General features: G+C 36.0%; 1 protein-coding gene across 1 annotated transcript; it reads right to left on the reverse strand.

Annotated features, from left to right (window-relative positions):
• Nucleotides 1-226: 226 nt before the first annotated feature.
• LOC134678481 (uncharacterized) lies at nt 227-9,953 on the reverse strand. The gene is made up of 3 exons (XM_063537051.1): nt 9,596-9,953; nt 1,843-2,032; nt 227-1,541 (listed from the first exon to the last, which is right to left on the reverse strand). The coding sequence occupies exons 1-3, from the start codon at nt 9,854-9,856 to the stop codon at nt 1,240-1,242; spliced, it is 753 nt and encodes a 250-aa protein (XP_063393121.1). The 5' UTR covers nt 9,857-9,953; the 3' UTR covers nt 227-1,239.
• Nucleotides 9,954-14,244: the final 4,291 nt, after the last annotated feature.

The following is a 14,244-nucleotide window of genomic DNA, read 5'->3' on the forward strand; positions in this document are numbered from 1 at the left end:
CAATACTGCAATCCCTTCTTTTGCAAAGTAAGTTATGACGGACTCTATGGAAACAAATTATGTACTTATTTTGGGCCGATCCATAGTGTTGCTGGTCTAGCATAAGTTGAGTTCTCGCGCGCGAGACCATACTTGAGTCGCGCTTGATGTATGGAGTCGCACGCGCGAACGCAACTCATGCTAGACCGGCTGAGGAACTAAATGCTAAATAGGGAATAAAAAACACTTTTATCATAAACAATTATAAATATAATCTGAAAATACATGGAAAATTCATATTACCAAATTGTAAAAAAATTGTCTGTAGCATTATGTACCTCATTTGAGTAATTAAAAAAAAACACTAAAACTCCAACGACCAATTAATAGATACAGTTTTGTAGGGACAACAATATTGAAGCAAAGCGATGGAGTTACATACACGGTTTTTATTTAAAGTCCGTTAATTTCGGGGTATGGCTATTAAGTACATTTAAGAACATTGGCATAATTAGTGCCTAACCTGTAAGTTTTTTTTATTTTTTGTATTTTTCATAAAAAGTAATTAATAGCACTTTTGTGACACGGACATAATATTTAAATCCACCAAACAATTGAAAACTAGTATAACATTATCAATAACATTTTGAATATCAATCGTTCGAGATACCTAAGTACTCGCGTTTATTAGTAGCGGATGTAGAAACTTTAATATGTAAAAAATATTTAGAATGAAGTGAATTAGTATAAGTACCGGCTTTTTGAGAAAGTTACTTAATTGAAGCAACCCTTGCACCCTTGAAATTAAGGGACTTTAAAAAAACAACGTGTCTAATTAAAAAGGTACCTACTCTGTTGCGTTTAATTATCAATATAACTAATCCATATAACTTATAAATCCCATAAATTATAAATAGTTTTAATTCTTTAACGAATTGGACGTGTAATGCGTCATTAATATTTTTCCCGTATAAGTATAATATTGGCTATATGCCTAATAGATAACGGGGCTATTAGATTGAAGGTACCATTAGACCTTAAACACACTCGCTGGCACACTTAGTTTAGTTTATTTTTTTAGGTTTCCGAAAGATATTATGCCGGATACCTTCTACCCAATTCGTCTGTTCTGTACTAAAATTATAATTGCAATCGGCAGAACGGATAGTAAATGAGATTTGTCATTTTAGTACTTCGGAACACGCTTTACATAACTACGTGCTATAATACATATAATACATATAGTTCCATTACTGTTATCTATGCATCAGACCTCCATATTAACAAACAGGCCAGTAGTAACATGAGGACCGAGAATTGAAGCATTGTCCCTGAATTGTCGCAAACTCGCTTCAAGGCCGAGGTGGAGAGATGTTTGGTCGTGAAGATGCTGTGGATGCTGGACAGGTCCTCGGGCGTCAGCTGATTCTCATTCCTTGAGAACACGACGCTGTAGAACTCTCGATGGGGCATCGTATTACAGAAGTTCAGAACCAAATGGTTATTGGCTACCTTTAGCACCTGAATTACTCCTCCAAAATAACGGTACATCTTTTCTACGGCTGAAAGAAAAATAAACATGTTGATAAGCATATCTTGATTACCGCAAATCATACCTAGTTGGCATATAATAAGGTCTGTCACAAAAGTTTTTATGATGTGAAAGTTATAGGTACGGTTAGCCAAGAAAGTGGTCTACCACTTTTTTGGCTGACTGTACGAGTACAGGGGGCCTAGCCATGATGACAATATTTTGCGCCGTAGTGAACGAAACGCTATCTTAGTCTATGTTACTCTTTATTCTTCGCATCCATATCGTACCTAGAAAGGTATTTATTACATCCACGACTGCTTCTCACTTACCAGTGCTGGGCACATTAGATATCCAGAAGCCCATGTGTGAAGTGTTAACTTTGACATGGTACTCGCTTCGGAACAGGCCCTCGTGCCACTCGACGACGAAGTACCTCATCCGGTAATGTTCGGGCTGGTTGAACCCATAGCTTGTGCTCAAGTATGGATATGCCAGCGGCGGGTACGTAGGAGGAGTAGGCTAGAGAACAAATTAACACTATTAATACTATAAAACAGCGGTTCTCAAACTTTTTTGGTGACGGACCCCTTTTGGCAAGCGAAATATTTGACGGAGCCCGAAATTAAACATTTTCGTTCATCACTGTGGACCAGATATATCTATAGAAGATAGCTGGTTTTTATCTTATTATTACAAGTATTTTCGCGGAGCCCCAACAGAGGCTTTGCGGAACCCTAGGGTTCCGCGGAACACACTTTGAGAATAGCTCCTATAAAACAATCATTCCTATACATTCACGGAGGCATGTCCCCGCGAGTTAAAATTTATCAAATGTACAGTCACCTGCAATATGTTACATGATGCAGTTACACAATGATTACGCTAAAATATCTGACACGATCTTAATCGTAGAGCCATAAAAGCGTGTCACATATTTATGCGGCCTTCGAAGAGTAACATAATATTACAGTTGACTGAACTGAATGACAATAGACGGTCGATCACAATATTCACAATTCTTTATATGTTTTACCTATTAGAGTCTGTGCGGAAAGAGAAGAGTTGTAGAATGTATTGGATCCCAATTCCCAAGTAGTAAATTAGGAATAGGAATCTTTTGCGAACTTAAATATAAAAAATATAAACCTACCTAACTGAGAATAATAGTAATAGTACTTTATGCGTACTAGTACTGAAACTGAGTGAGTTAATTATAATAATTATAATTATACCAAATAAATAGGTTAAATATATAAAACAATAGATATATCTTAAAACGAAATTTATTCGTAGACTCTTAATTTCAGGCAAATATCTTATATACAAATAGGTACATATAATACTTATCAGTTTTACGTAAGCGGCCCGATCCAATGTATCACATTCGCTGCGCAAGCTTAAGCATTTAGAGAGCCAAGACATGGCAAGAATATGCTATTAAAGCGATTTATACATTTTGTTTTTAGTACAATGAGTAGTTAATGTAATTAGTGTGATAGTCGCATAATTACCGCTCCGCCCACGGGCCGAGGATGACACCGTAATCACTCAGGTCCGGGCTGTGAACCGCATCTCATGACCCCGGTAATTAGGATAGACCAGGCCAGGGCACACATGTCCTGATTAACTCTTCTTACACGGCGCAGTTTTAACCTCGTGAACCTTTATTTTGATTCTGAACCTTTATCGAGTAATGTACCAAATTCAAAAACTATAACTGCTTCTGGGTTTCAAAAGGTAGGTATTATGTTTTTTTCGTAAGTATATGTTATACTTGGTCAAGCAAATCGTGTCAGTAAAAAAAGGCGCGAAATTAAAATTTTCTATGGGACAATAACCCTTCGCGCCTACATTTTTTAAATTACCCGCCTTTTTCTACTGACAAGATTTGTTTGACCATCTATATTTCATTTATTCCGGTTCGTAAGAGTAAGAAATTATTTCTCCATACCAGTAAGACAAATTGATGGCAGGAAGCACCACCCCTCCCAATTAGTAATAGACATCAATTGATATGATTAGGCATGAAAATAATATTAACAGTACATATAGGACCATATGGACATTCCCGCACTAGTGCGTGAAATGAAATAGCACTTTTCGTGCGTATGTCAAAAGTTTAAAGGGCCATATGTACTGTAAAACATTTTACGATACACGTGCGAATAGGTAATTCGCAACTCATGTCGATTTAAAACAGTCCCTTCGGTCGTGTTTTAATTTATCGCCACTCGTTTCGAATTTCCTCTTTTCCGCACTTGTATCGTAAATAACTATTACACATCACCACATTCGCATAGCGTTTATTTTTTCGATTTAGTTACTTAAACTTTTTTTATAATTAGTAATTTTTATTATCTACTAATTTAAACACGGAATAGGATGGTTAAGTGATTATGTTTTTATATTGTTGTCATAAATATTAATGTAGATACATACCTAAACCCAAACGAAACGAAACAATTAATATTAGTTGATGATTTAATTTAACGTAGGTACCATTTGATAAAGTTAGGTACTACGGATTTTTTGAGATACAACCTCTTATTTCAAATAAGGACAGAGGGCCTACCGCGAACCACGGTCGACATGTTGCCTCCCTGTCACACTAACTTACGAATTTACAAGTGCGACAGAGAGGCAACATGTCGATCGTGGTTCGCGGTATGCCCTCAGGCTGAATAAAAGGAACATACTTTAGTTTATTTTAACATACCATACAGTCTGCGTACAAATCTTCCGCACTCTTCACAAGTACCCCTAATACCAACCTAATACTTATCATGTCATTTGTTTAACCTATTACAATACAAGAATTGCATAATTGTTTTCCTTCGTATTTTCTCGGAAACGTGTGTGATCCTCCACAGCCGGACCACCTCGTCCGATTGCGCTCAGTTTTTAATGGCGAAATGTACCTCTAATGTACTTCATGTACCTCGTCGGAAATTGAACGTACCTCTGTAGTTTGGCAGATATATGCGTTTAAAAGGGGTCCGGCTGGGGAGTAAAATCTGCAGCCAGACCACGCCTGGATCCGATCATATCTGTTATTTTGAGATATAATTTAAATATCAGATGAATGTACCTGTTACGTACCTCCGAAGAAATCGTTTTTTTATATAAAAAATGGTCTCATAAATGAATTTTCATACATTTCATTTTTTTGAGTATACGCGTAAGCGCCTGTCAAAAAATAACAACATAGTAGAAAACAAATGTATTCAATTCGGGCAAGTCGTCTAACGTGTCAACTAGATACAAATGTGGGTGGTTATAGGGAGTGTTTTAAACCGACACGAGTTTAGTTAGTAGTCTTTTTCATTAGCATAGTCTTTTTCATTTTATTTTAGTCATTTGCATAGTTTTTGTGTAATAAATTTTTGAAGATCGTGTTTTAGGCCCCCGGATTTTACGAAAAACGTTAATAATTTGCAAATTATTTTGTAAACTTTCCGTTGTTTAGTGCTATTGGATAAACCATTCAAAGACGCAAATTTAGTGGCAATTGTGACTTTTCTAGGTATATTGGTTATAAAGATATTAATGAATTTAATGTTTTTGGTTTTCATTTTTTTCTTCCATATTCCGCCGTAGTAGGAGCCCATATTTGTATGACAGCTTCATTTATATGTCTTCTATCCACCCTATTTTTTACAAGACCTAATTCCGTGAAACATTCAAGTAATCATCGAAACACTATATCCGGGTTATCCGGCCGCTAGGGTTGGCACTTCGGTATTTTTATTTATACGCCATTTTCTTGGGGATATCTGGTTTCGACTTCATATGGAAGAAAATGTGATCCCACTGCTTCGAGAACTGATTTAGTAAGTACCTATCAGGCAAGTGAGAGTCGGGTTCACACACGAAGGGTCGAAAAAAATTCTACCATGTCATACAGTGTACGATGACACGGGTCCTCAATGTGCAACTCCAACTCGTACTTGACCCTAACTTTATTTAATTTAATTTTTAAATATTTAATAATTGGAATTTAAATTTAGGGCAGTACGTTTCAATAGTGGCACTACTAATGACGGCAATACCGCGAGAACAGTTTTGTCTGACAAACATCGTGAAGCATTTGCAAACATCCTTGGCTTAGAGAAGTGGCTTCTGGACGATCCCCACACAGTTCTAGTTGTATTGTCGAGTGGTCTTCCAATAGACGCAGAGAAGTTTGGCAATTTTTGTAAAGAACTAGTCCAAAAATATGTCAATACTTACAAATGGTGTCCTATGACAGTCACCATACATAAAATTTTGGCCCATGGCGCTGCAATCATTCGAAACTCGTCTGTTCCAGTTGGTATGCTTTCCGAGCAAGCAGCAGAGTCACGGAACAAATATTGGCGTCACGATCGAGAACACCATACTCGGAAATCGGATAGGATAAAAACAATGTCTGATTTGTTTCACAGAGCACTAGTCTCATCAGATCCGGTAATTTCCGAACAACAGATGTCACAGAGAATAAAATATATTAAAAAACGTCCCCTACCATCTGCCGCAGTAGCTTTATTGAAAGCACCGCAATCACCACAGGCACAGGAATCTCAGGAGGAAAACCCAACACCAACATCCGAGTTCTGTCCAGACGACAGTTATTACGAGGTGCAAGATGGGGCAGAGAGCCTCGAAGTAGAAAATGATGACCCGACTAAAAACAGATATATACAGCAGTGTTTCACCTTACTGCATGGTAATGAGGTCCAAAAGTGTATACGTCTCTTTGTAGTTTACTGTCATACAGCTAACGACCAAAATGTAAATATTATCTACCCTAATTATAAAGAGGAAGAATTTGTAAGTTATCTATAGCTAATAAATTACTAAATCTTAAAAAAACTTATTATTTCATATGTGTAGGTTTTTATTAACATATTAAAGTTTGTTTTTACCACCCATAAAAGTGCTATACTGTGTATACAGCGTTAATATTATATCCGGCTGAACCCGGATATTGGTAGTGGCAGCCCTGACCGAAAATTTTAATTGGCTTTAAATTCAATCTTCCACGGAATTAGGTCTTGTAAAAAATAGTGTAGATAGAAGACGTATAAATGAAGCTGTCATACAAATATGGGCTCCTACTACGGCGGAACATGGAAGAAAAAAAAATAAAAACCAAAAACAATAAATTCATTAATATCTTTGTAACCAATATACCTAGAGATGTCACAATTGCCTCTAAATTTGCGTCTTCAAACGGTTTATCCAATAATACTAAACAACGGAAAGTCCATAAAACGATTTGCAATTTTTTTAAGTTTTTCGTTATATCCGGGTGCCTAAAACACGATTTTCAAAAAATTATTACACAAAAACTACGCAAATTGGACACGCGGGAATTTTAGTCTCGCATTTGTAATGATCTAAACTTCAGTAATTTGCAATAAAATGAGGATTTCACTTTTTTGGCTTCTATAAAACACTGTGAGACCTACACTTTTTTCCCAACTTGATATACTTTTCATATTTTTTGATATATCTGGTTAATCATTTTTTAACATTATGTAAAGGATATTCACAGTCATTTGGTATGTATTTTGGACTAATCCATTCAGCCATTTTCAATTTATAGCAGTTCGAAGTCAACTGTGGTTTGTGAAATTTTTGAACGTTTTCTAATAATTTGTTAGACCAAGTATTGAAAATGTTACAGTACGTTATATTTTTGTACTGCCGACTTTATGACGTCACAGCAATTATCCCCACCACTTTCGCGCTTGTCATCTCATATATTTGGGTTCAAGGCATTACACTGAATGCATTGATACCATATTCACCCATATCCCGGACGACATGAGCGGAAATCGATTTCTAGAACACTTTTCTTTCGCTGGCCGGTCTACTATAAGAATGTCCGTATACTTAATATTTATTTATAAATTACGCACAAAGAGGCAAAGTAAATCACGTTTGTTGCATGGGAGCCCCACGTTAATATTTATTTTATTATTTACTAGTATTTGTTGTTATAGCGGCAACATCTCTGCGAATTTCAACTGTGTACTGTAAAACGTTGTACAATACACGTGCGAAAAGGTAATTCGCAACTCGTGTCGGTTTAAAACACTCCCTATAACCACCCACATTTGTATCTAGTTGACGCGTTAGACGACTTGCCCGAATTGAATACATTTGTTTTCTACTATGTTGCTATTATTTTTTGACAGGCGCTTACGCGTATACTCAAAAAAACGAAATGTATGAAAATTCATTTATGAGACCATTTTTTAAATAAAAAAACGATTTCTTCGGAGGTACGTAACAGGTACATTCATCTGATATTTAAATTATATCTCAAAATAACAGATATGATCGGATCCAGGCGTGGTCCGGCTGCAGATTTTACTCCCCAGCCGGACCCCTTTTAAACGCATATATCTGCCAAACTACAGAGGTACGTTCAATTTCCGACGAGGTACATGAAGTACATTAGAGGTACATTTCGCCATTAAAAACTGAGCGCAATCGGACGAGGTGGTCCGGCTGTGGAGGATCACACCGGAAACGTTCGTATTGAAGTCAACCTCAGTACTTTTTTACTAAGACTGACTGAAATAGCAAGACACGTTCGTACATTTCCGTGAAAATACTATGGATAATAATTATGCACTACATCTGTACCTATTTTTAAACGCCGTCCTGATATAAAACTAAAACGATTATTACCTTGTTTAATTCAACTAAGCTGCAATTAAAATTGATATTATTTAAGGGTGAATTCCAAACAAAATCATATTTAAGTTTTAAGAAGTTCAACTTCTTTTAATTGGTTTCGTTCAGCTACCAAAATTAGGTTTAGGTACTCGTAATTATCATATTACCTATACTGCGTCAAGCAGATCTTGTCAGTAGAAAAAGGCGGCAAATTTGAAAAATGTAGGCGCGAAAGGATATCGTCCCATAGAAAATTTGAATTTCGCGCCTTTTTCTACTGACAAGATTTGCTTGACCATCTATACATATGAATATTTCATATATAATCATATTATCGATTATTTATATTGGGAAATATAATAAATTATTCACAAATAGAGTTTTAGTAACACGCTCACAAATATTATATTTAAATTAGAAAAATACAAATATCTAAAATATATTGTTATAATAGAATAATTATTAATTATATAGTAAGTATCAACTTGCTTAATGATAAAATATACTAAACTAGAAATCGTAATTCAAGACAAAAAAAAAGTAAGACAATGTTGCCACTGCAATAATTTGTTTGTAAAATAGTAAATTCCTTTTAATAAATAAACACGCTAAGATAATTTTTTTATTGGTAATTTTACACCTACGATTTAAAAAAGTACTTTTATTATTTTTACATATACTGGGTCAAGCAGATCTTGTCAGTAGAAAAAGGCGGCAAATTTGAAAAAAGTAGGCGTGAAAGGAGATAATCCCATAGAAATTTTGAATTTCGCGCCTTTTTCTACTGACAAGATTTGTTTGACCATCTATAAATACAAAACGCGCTAGTAAGTAAAAAGTGGCAACTACAACTACTCGTCTGTCTTACTTTTTTTGGTCTTGAATTACGATTTTCAGTATAGCGGAATACAATGATGTTAGAGTCAGTCCGAGAAAAGTCTGCAGCGATTTTGATAGCCCACGCAGTGTCATTTTAAACGTCAAATTCTATAAAATTATGACGTGTAAATAACACTTGCACTGCTACGGCTATCAAAATCGCTGCAGACTTTTCTTGGTCTAACTCTATTAGGTTACGACTAGGTACCTACCTACATAAATACTCACAGCGTCATAATAACTATGGCTACAGTTTTAGGGTTAGTTCGATACACGTGATGAAATAACGCGCCAAAAGTATCTGCAACCCCGGAATACTTTTCCAACTACATCTCTGCGTTTCAATCTAAGTATTGTACACATAGAGACATATCTCTTTCTGTTAAGATGTTAGAGACTGATGGATGAACTTTAGATGCTGAATGTACGCATATAGGTAGGTGTAATTTGTTACATAGGTACAATGACTGGTCATGCAAACAAGAAAGAATAGTATATAAAGCGTAGTATCTTAAGAGTTTCTTATTTACTGACCTGAACATTTTCCTCCTTTATATCAATGTAGAAACACTCCTTAGTGTAGTCTATTTTGTATTCGCCTTTATTGTGAGGTATTTTTTCGACTCCATACCAAACTCCGGAGATAAGATCCAAACTTATATTTCCGTAATAAGGAGATAAATCATTGCAGAAATTATTATTTGGAAAGTAAGGATCATAATTTAAATCATAATTATAACCCAAAACGTATGTTAGACATACGGAAAGTACAACTATAATTTTTTTATTTTCCATTTGGCTTATTAAGTGAGTGGGATAATATCGGATAATATGGAGTTGATCTACCAGGCGACCAAACTCTGCGGGCGGTAGCTGACAGATTAACTCGGGGAAATAGTGACGGGCGAGCCGGCTCAGCCGTAGGCGGGCAAAAATATAAGTACTAATTGACGAGGAGCAGGCAAGGTGTTATAGGAGCATTCCATGAATTGTCTACCGTTTGTCCCGTACAAACGCGAATTTTCTGAAGATTTTCAGGTATAAGAGTTTCCTTTTCAATGACAAATGGTCAAAAATATGGGCAGAAAAATAATCGCCTGCTTTAAATGCCCAAAAAAAGTTGCAACACAGGAAATAGAATGCGTTTGTACGGGACAGTCCGTGGAATGCTCCTATAGTAGGTACTTTAGGAACACGTCTCTCGAGAAGATCAATAATAAGATATCAAGTTCAGATTCTACCTAAAATGCCTCTACTATTTTGTACACTCTATTGCTGCGAATGACATTCACGGCAAGTAACGCCTATTAATCGCCTCATTCTAATTATATTATATTTTTAAGGGACGTTGAAATGATGTATAAAATATATTAAGTACACATATAATACATACATATAAACCTATAGATATGAATATATTATTGGTGTCAATCAACGGTGACGGTTACTCACTTGACCAACTCGTATCGAATTTTCGCGGACGCGCGCTTTTCTCCTACATCACACGCACTAGGACCGCAGCGGCGAGAAAAGTAAGGGTGAAAAATCAATATGAGTGCTGTATGACGTCACTCGGGGTAAGCATCGATCAGATATGAACGAGACTTTAATTTATTGACCCAATGCATAGAGGTACAAATAGGGGATTAATCCTAGCTGTGTTAAATTGGTTATATTAAACCAATAAACCTAAATAATTAAATACCTATTACATTACTTTAAAAAATAATAATGTAACAATGCGATTTTTGTACATATGTCAGATACTTAAGCTAATCTTCATGAGATCAGATTATTTTCGCTCAGTGAGGAAATGAACACTTACTGTGCTAGGTAGGAAGTGCAGGAAACTGTCGCATCATTGTCGGGCTCTCGCAGTGTACCTAACTAAACTACTATATGACGGCAAACGAATACAGTGAGAAGCAAAATTTTACTTGTTTTAATGACTGCTCTGTCCCTTTAGTATAAAATAGCGATATTACCGGCTGACTATCAAGTACCTACATAAAAAGTTTTTGCCGAAATTATCATTTTTGGTACAAGCTTATTGTATCGCTGACTTCTTTACCAAAGGCAACTAATAAAATAAGTAGGTACTCATCGAGACAATTCTAAAAACCCCAAACATCATTAATATTGCTTTGCTTCATCACAAAGTTCCGCCATCTCCTGTCTCCATCATCAGATCAGCTCGATGGTACCATAATATTGTATTGTAATATTGTCACCAGACTTAGAATCATATTATATGCAAATTTTCAGTGCAACGAAAACAGACTGTTCAATACATTGCTACTAAAATTGTAGGGGAATGTTTGTATATCTACCTTCGTAAATAGCCACAGTAAATTCTAGAAAATAGTACCTACCTACATTAAACGATAAAATTCATAGTATGTATTTTCAGACTATTTAAGTTTGCACAAAGACGGAATTCAGCTACGTTCAAGTACTAAACAAGAGCACCGCGGCCACCGCGCTCTCAACGCAGGAATCTAGGTGACTGCATGGTAACTAAGTACATATGTACTTAAGTGTAGGAAGGTAATAGGATTAGGCCAACGAATTATTAAAAAAAAACAACGAGTTGCACTCCGGGAGTGCCGGCAGAAGTGAAAACTCAATGACATTCTAACAGTTTTTCGATCAGGTCACGTGTCCGTCTTACGAAGCGTCTTACGCTCTCGCGAGTTTAACATTTTTTCCCCATCACAAAAAGTTCACAGCGCCGCTAAAGAAGTTTTCACTTCATAAAGCGTTTTGGGGAATTACTTCCCAGCAAGCTGGAAATCATTTTAATACCTTAATTTGGTCCTAAATACGCATAATCTAAACCAGGAAGTGTGGATAAATTTTAGGAGCCTTGCGAGATACATAGTTATGGCAACTCATAAATCATTTTAATATACATCGTTTAAACATTATTAAACATTATTTTAAAAACAGACTCAATGATAGACGCACGCACGCACGACTTAAATAGAATGAAACTTTAAAAAATCCATACTAAACTGTTGCCATGCTTAAGCATTTTACATAAAAAATGTGACCGTTACGTAAGAAGTAGCGCCCTCAACATTTTTCGACAATTTCTTGTCGGACTACATCTAGATTCTGTCAAATGATACTCTTCGGTGATTGTAAAGAAATGAAATATAGTGGGTAATTAGGCGAATGGTTAGGAATCCTGTCAGGAAAATAACCTATTGAAAAATTTATATAATAGGTAAGAATAAGAATAAATTTATTATCAATAAAACTATGGTATGCGAGTACGTACTATATGTATAGTATAGTATACGAGTACTAAAGGCACTGTGTAAAAACTGAACTGTGCTTTCGGGAAAGAAAGTTATTGAAATAGTGGTAAATTTTACTAAAGTCTATTTTTTTATTCGATAGACTAATATTACATTTCATACTATGAAATGACATTTTATGTTCATACTAGGAAATGTCATTTTAGTCTACCGAATACTTAAATGGCAAAAATTAAATCGTAAGTTGGAAAAATCAATGGTCCAAAATTTTACTTATGCTTTATTACAATAAACCCAGTGTGCTACGGGCGATGCCATGCAACTAGTAGCATTGTATGTGTTCATATGCAGCTAAAGCTTTGCTAAACGCGGATAGTAATAATTGTTATAATCATTTTTTTAATTTAATCACTAATCCATGTGATGGTATTACGGTTTAGTAAAAAAAATATTTTCATTACTTCTAAGCCAAGTTCTACGCCCACTTGCTACGACGCGACGAGCTACGCAAACCCATACCAAAACCATGCATTATTCAACCCTAGCCCGATATTTGAAGTGACGAAACGACTGACTACGCCGCTACTAGGACCCCATAACTTAAATTCGCACGGCGCCGACGGTGGCGACGCCGTAGTCGGCGCTACCAGCCGCCCCGCGTCAGTTAGTGCAGCAGAATAGGGTGACAGGAGAATGAGGACGTACGAATAGTTTCCTTCACTATCGAATACTACTTATGTTTGTATGGATAGTCTTTACTTTACATATAATGTAATACACGAACGATGCATATAGGTAGTGACTCACTACCTTTATGTATCTTTCGACGTAGTGAGCTGAGTGTTTTAAAACGGAGAACTTCAACTTGTCACCCATAGACTTAGTCCGTTGAATGATCAATGATGTTTAAAATGAGGTAGGTATTATTTCCTCCTAAGAAACGCGGAATATTTTTTTTCACATACGCGTAACCTAGGAGGGTGCACGATTAAGGCTAAAGGAAGCCATTTCAAACTTACGTTAGCATATACGAGTATGTACCTGACATATTTGGCTTTCCTAACTCCTACGAAGCCTTAGTAAGCTGAAAACGTAGTGCAGAGAATTCGATGTTTCTTTTTACTTTGTTGCGTTGTTCGTGTTGTGTCTATTTACATTTACTTACTAAACTGTTAAGTAAAATATGTTGGGGTAAGCGCAGACGTTCCCGGGTTAAGTGTAAGCAATATCTACTGGTCTATTAAATCTGTGATGACAACATTCTGTCACAAGTAATTACAATACTTACTAGGAGATCCCAAACATAAAAAAGCGAATTGTGAAATGTTGTAATCCAAATAAATATTTTTATTCATTTTCATTTTTTTTTCACCATTTTCTCGAACAAAGACACGAACTTTAGAACAGAAATTTTCTTATTTCTCTATAAAGGGCTATAAAGGTTAATATTCTTATTTATAAGAACTTAACTCTTAACTCTTGTGTATGTCTACAGGAAAGACGTAACACAGTGATCTGTTTGGCCCTAATTCTCTCAAGGGAATCATAATTTATAGGATAGGATACTTCCCGTTCACCGAGATCATAAAGTAAACTAGTAGCTGTGCCGTCATCTATAAAATTTGGCAAGTAATATCATCTTACACTTTACACTACAAATAGGTATCAAAAACTACCTACATCTACAGGAAAAAATCGGAAAACCATATTTGGTTTCGACTAACATGATAATGACGACTGTCCGCTCCGCCCCCGCCCTGGCCCCAGTCCCACGCCAGCTTAAATCCGTTTAGGGCGGCGCCGGTGTCCCGCAAAAACATCTGTAACCAGGAGCTCAGAACCTACACACAGTTTATTACTGCGGTTAAAATAATAGGTATGTAATAACTACATAAGACGCAAAGTAGCCGCTAAGCTGTA

This window comes from Cydia fagiglandana, chromosome Z (assembly GCF_963556715.1).
Source record: "Cydia fagiglandana chromosome Z, ilCydFagi1.1, whole genome shotgun sequence".
In the NCBI taxonomy this organism is placed as follows: domain Eukaryota; kingdom Metazoa; phylum Arthropoda; class Insecta; order Lepidoptera; family Tortricidae; genus Cydia; species Cydia fagiglandana.

What these genes read in the sequence shown, in the direction of transcription:
- LOC134678481 (XM_063537051.1), bottom strand. Translation starts at nt 9,856, where the DNA reads ATGGAAAATAAAAAAATTATAGTTGTACTTTCCGTATGTCTAACATAC. An exon ending in TAAAGGAGGAAAATGTTCAG is followed by an intron (nt 2,033 to 9,595) that starts GTCAGTAAATAA and finishes TTTGTTCTCTAG; the next exon opens with CCTACTCCTCCTACGTACCC. An exon ending in ATCTAATGTGCCCAGCACTG is followed by an intron (nt 1,542 to 1,842) that starts GTAAGTGAGAAG and finishes TTTTTCTTTCAG; the next exon opens with CCGTAGAAAAGATGTACCGT.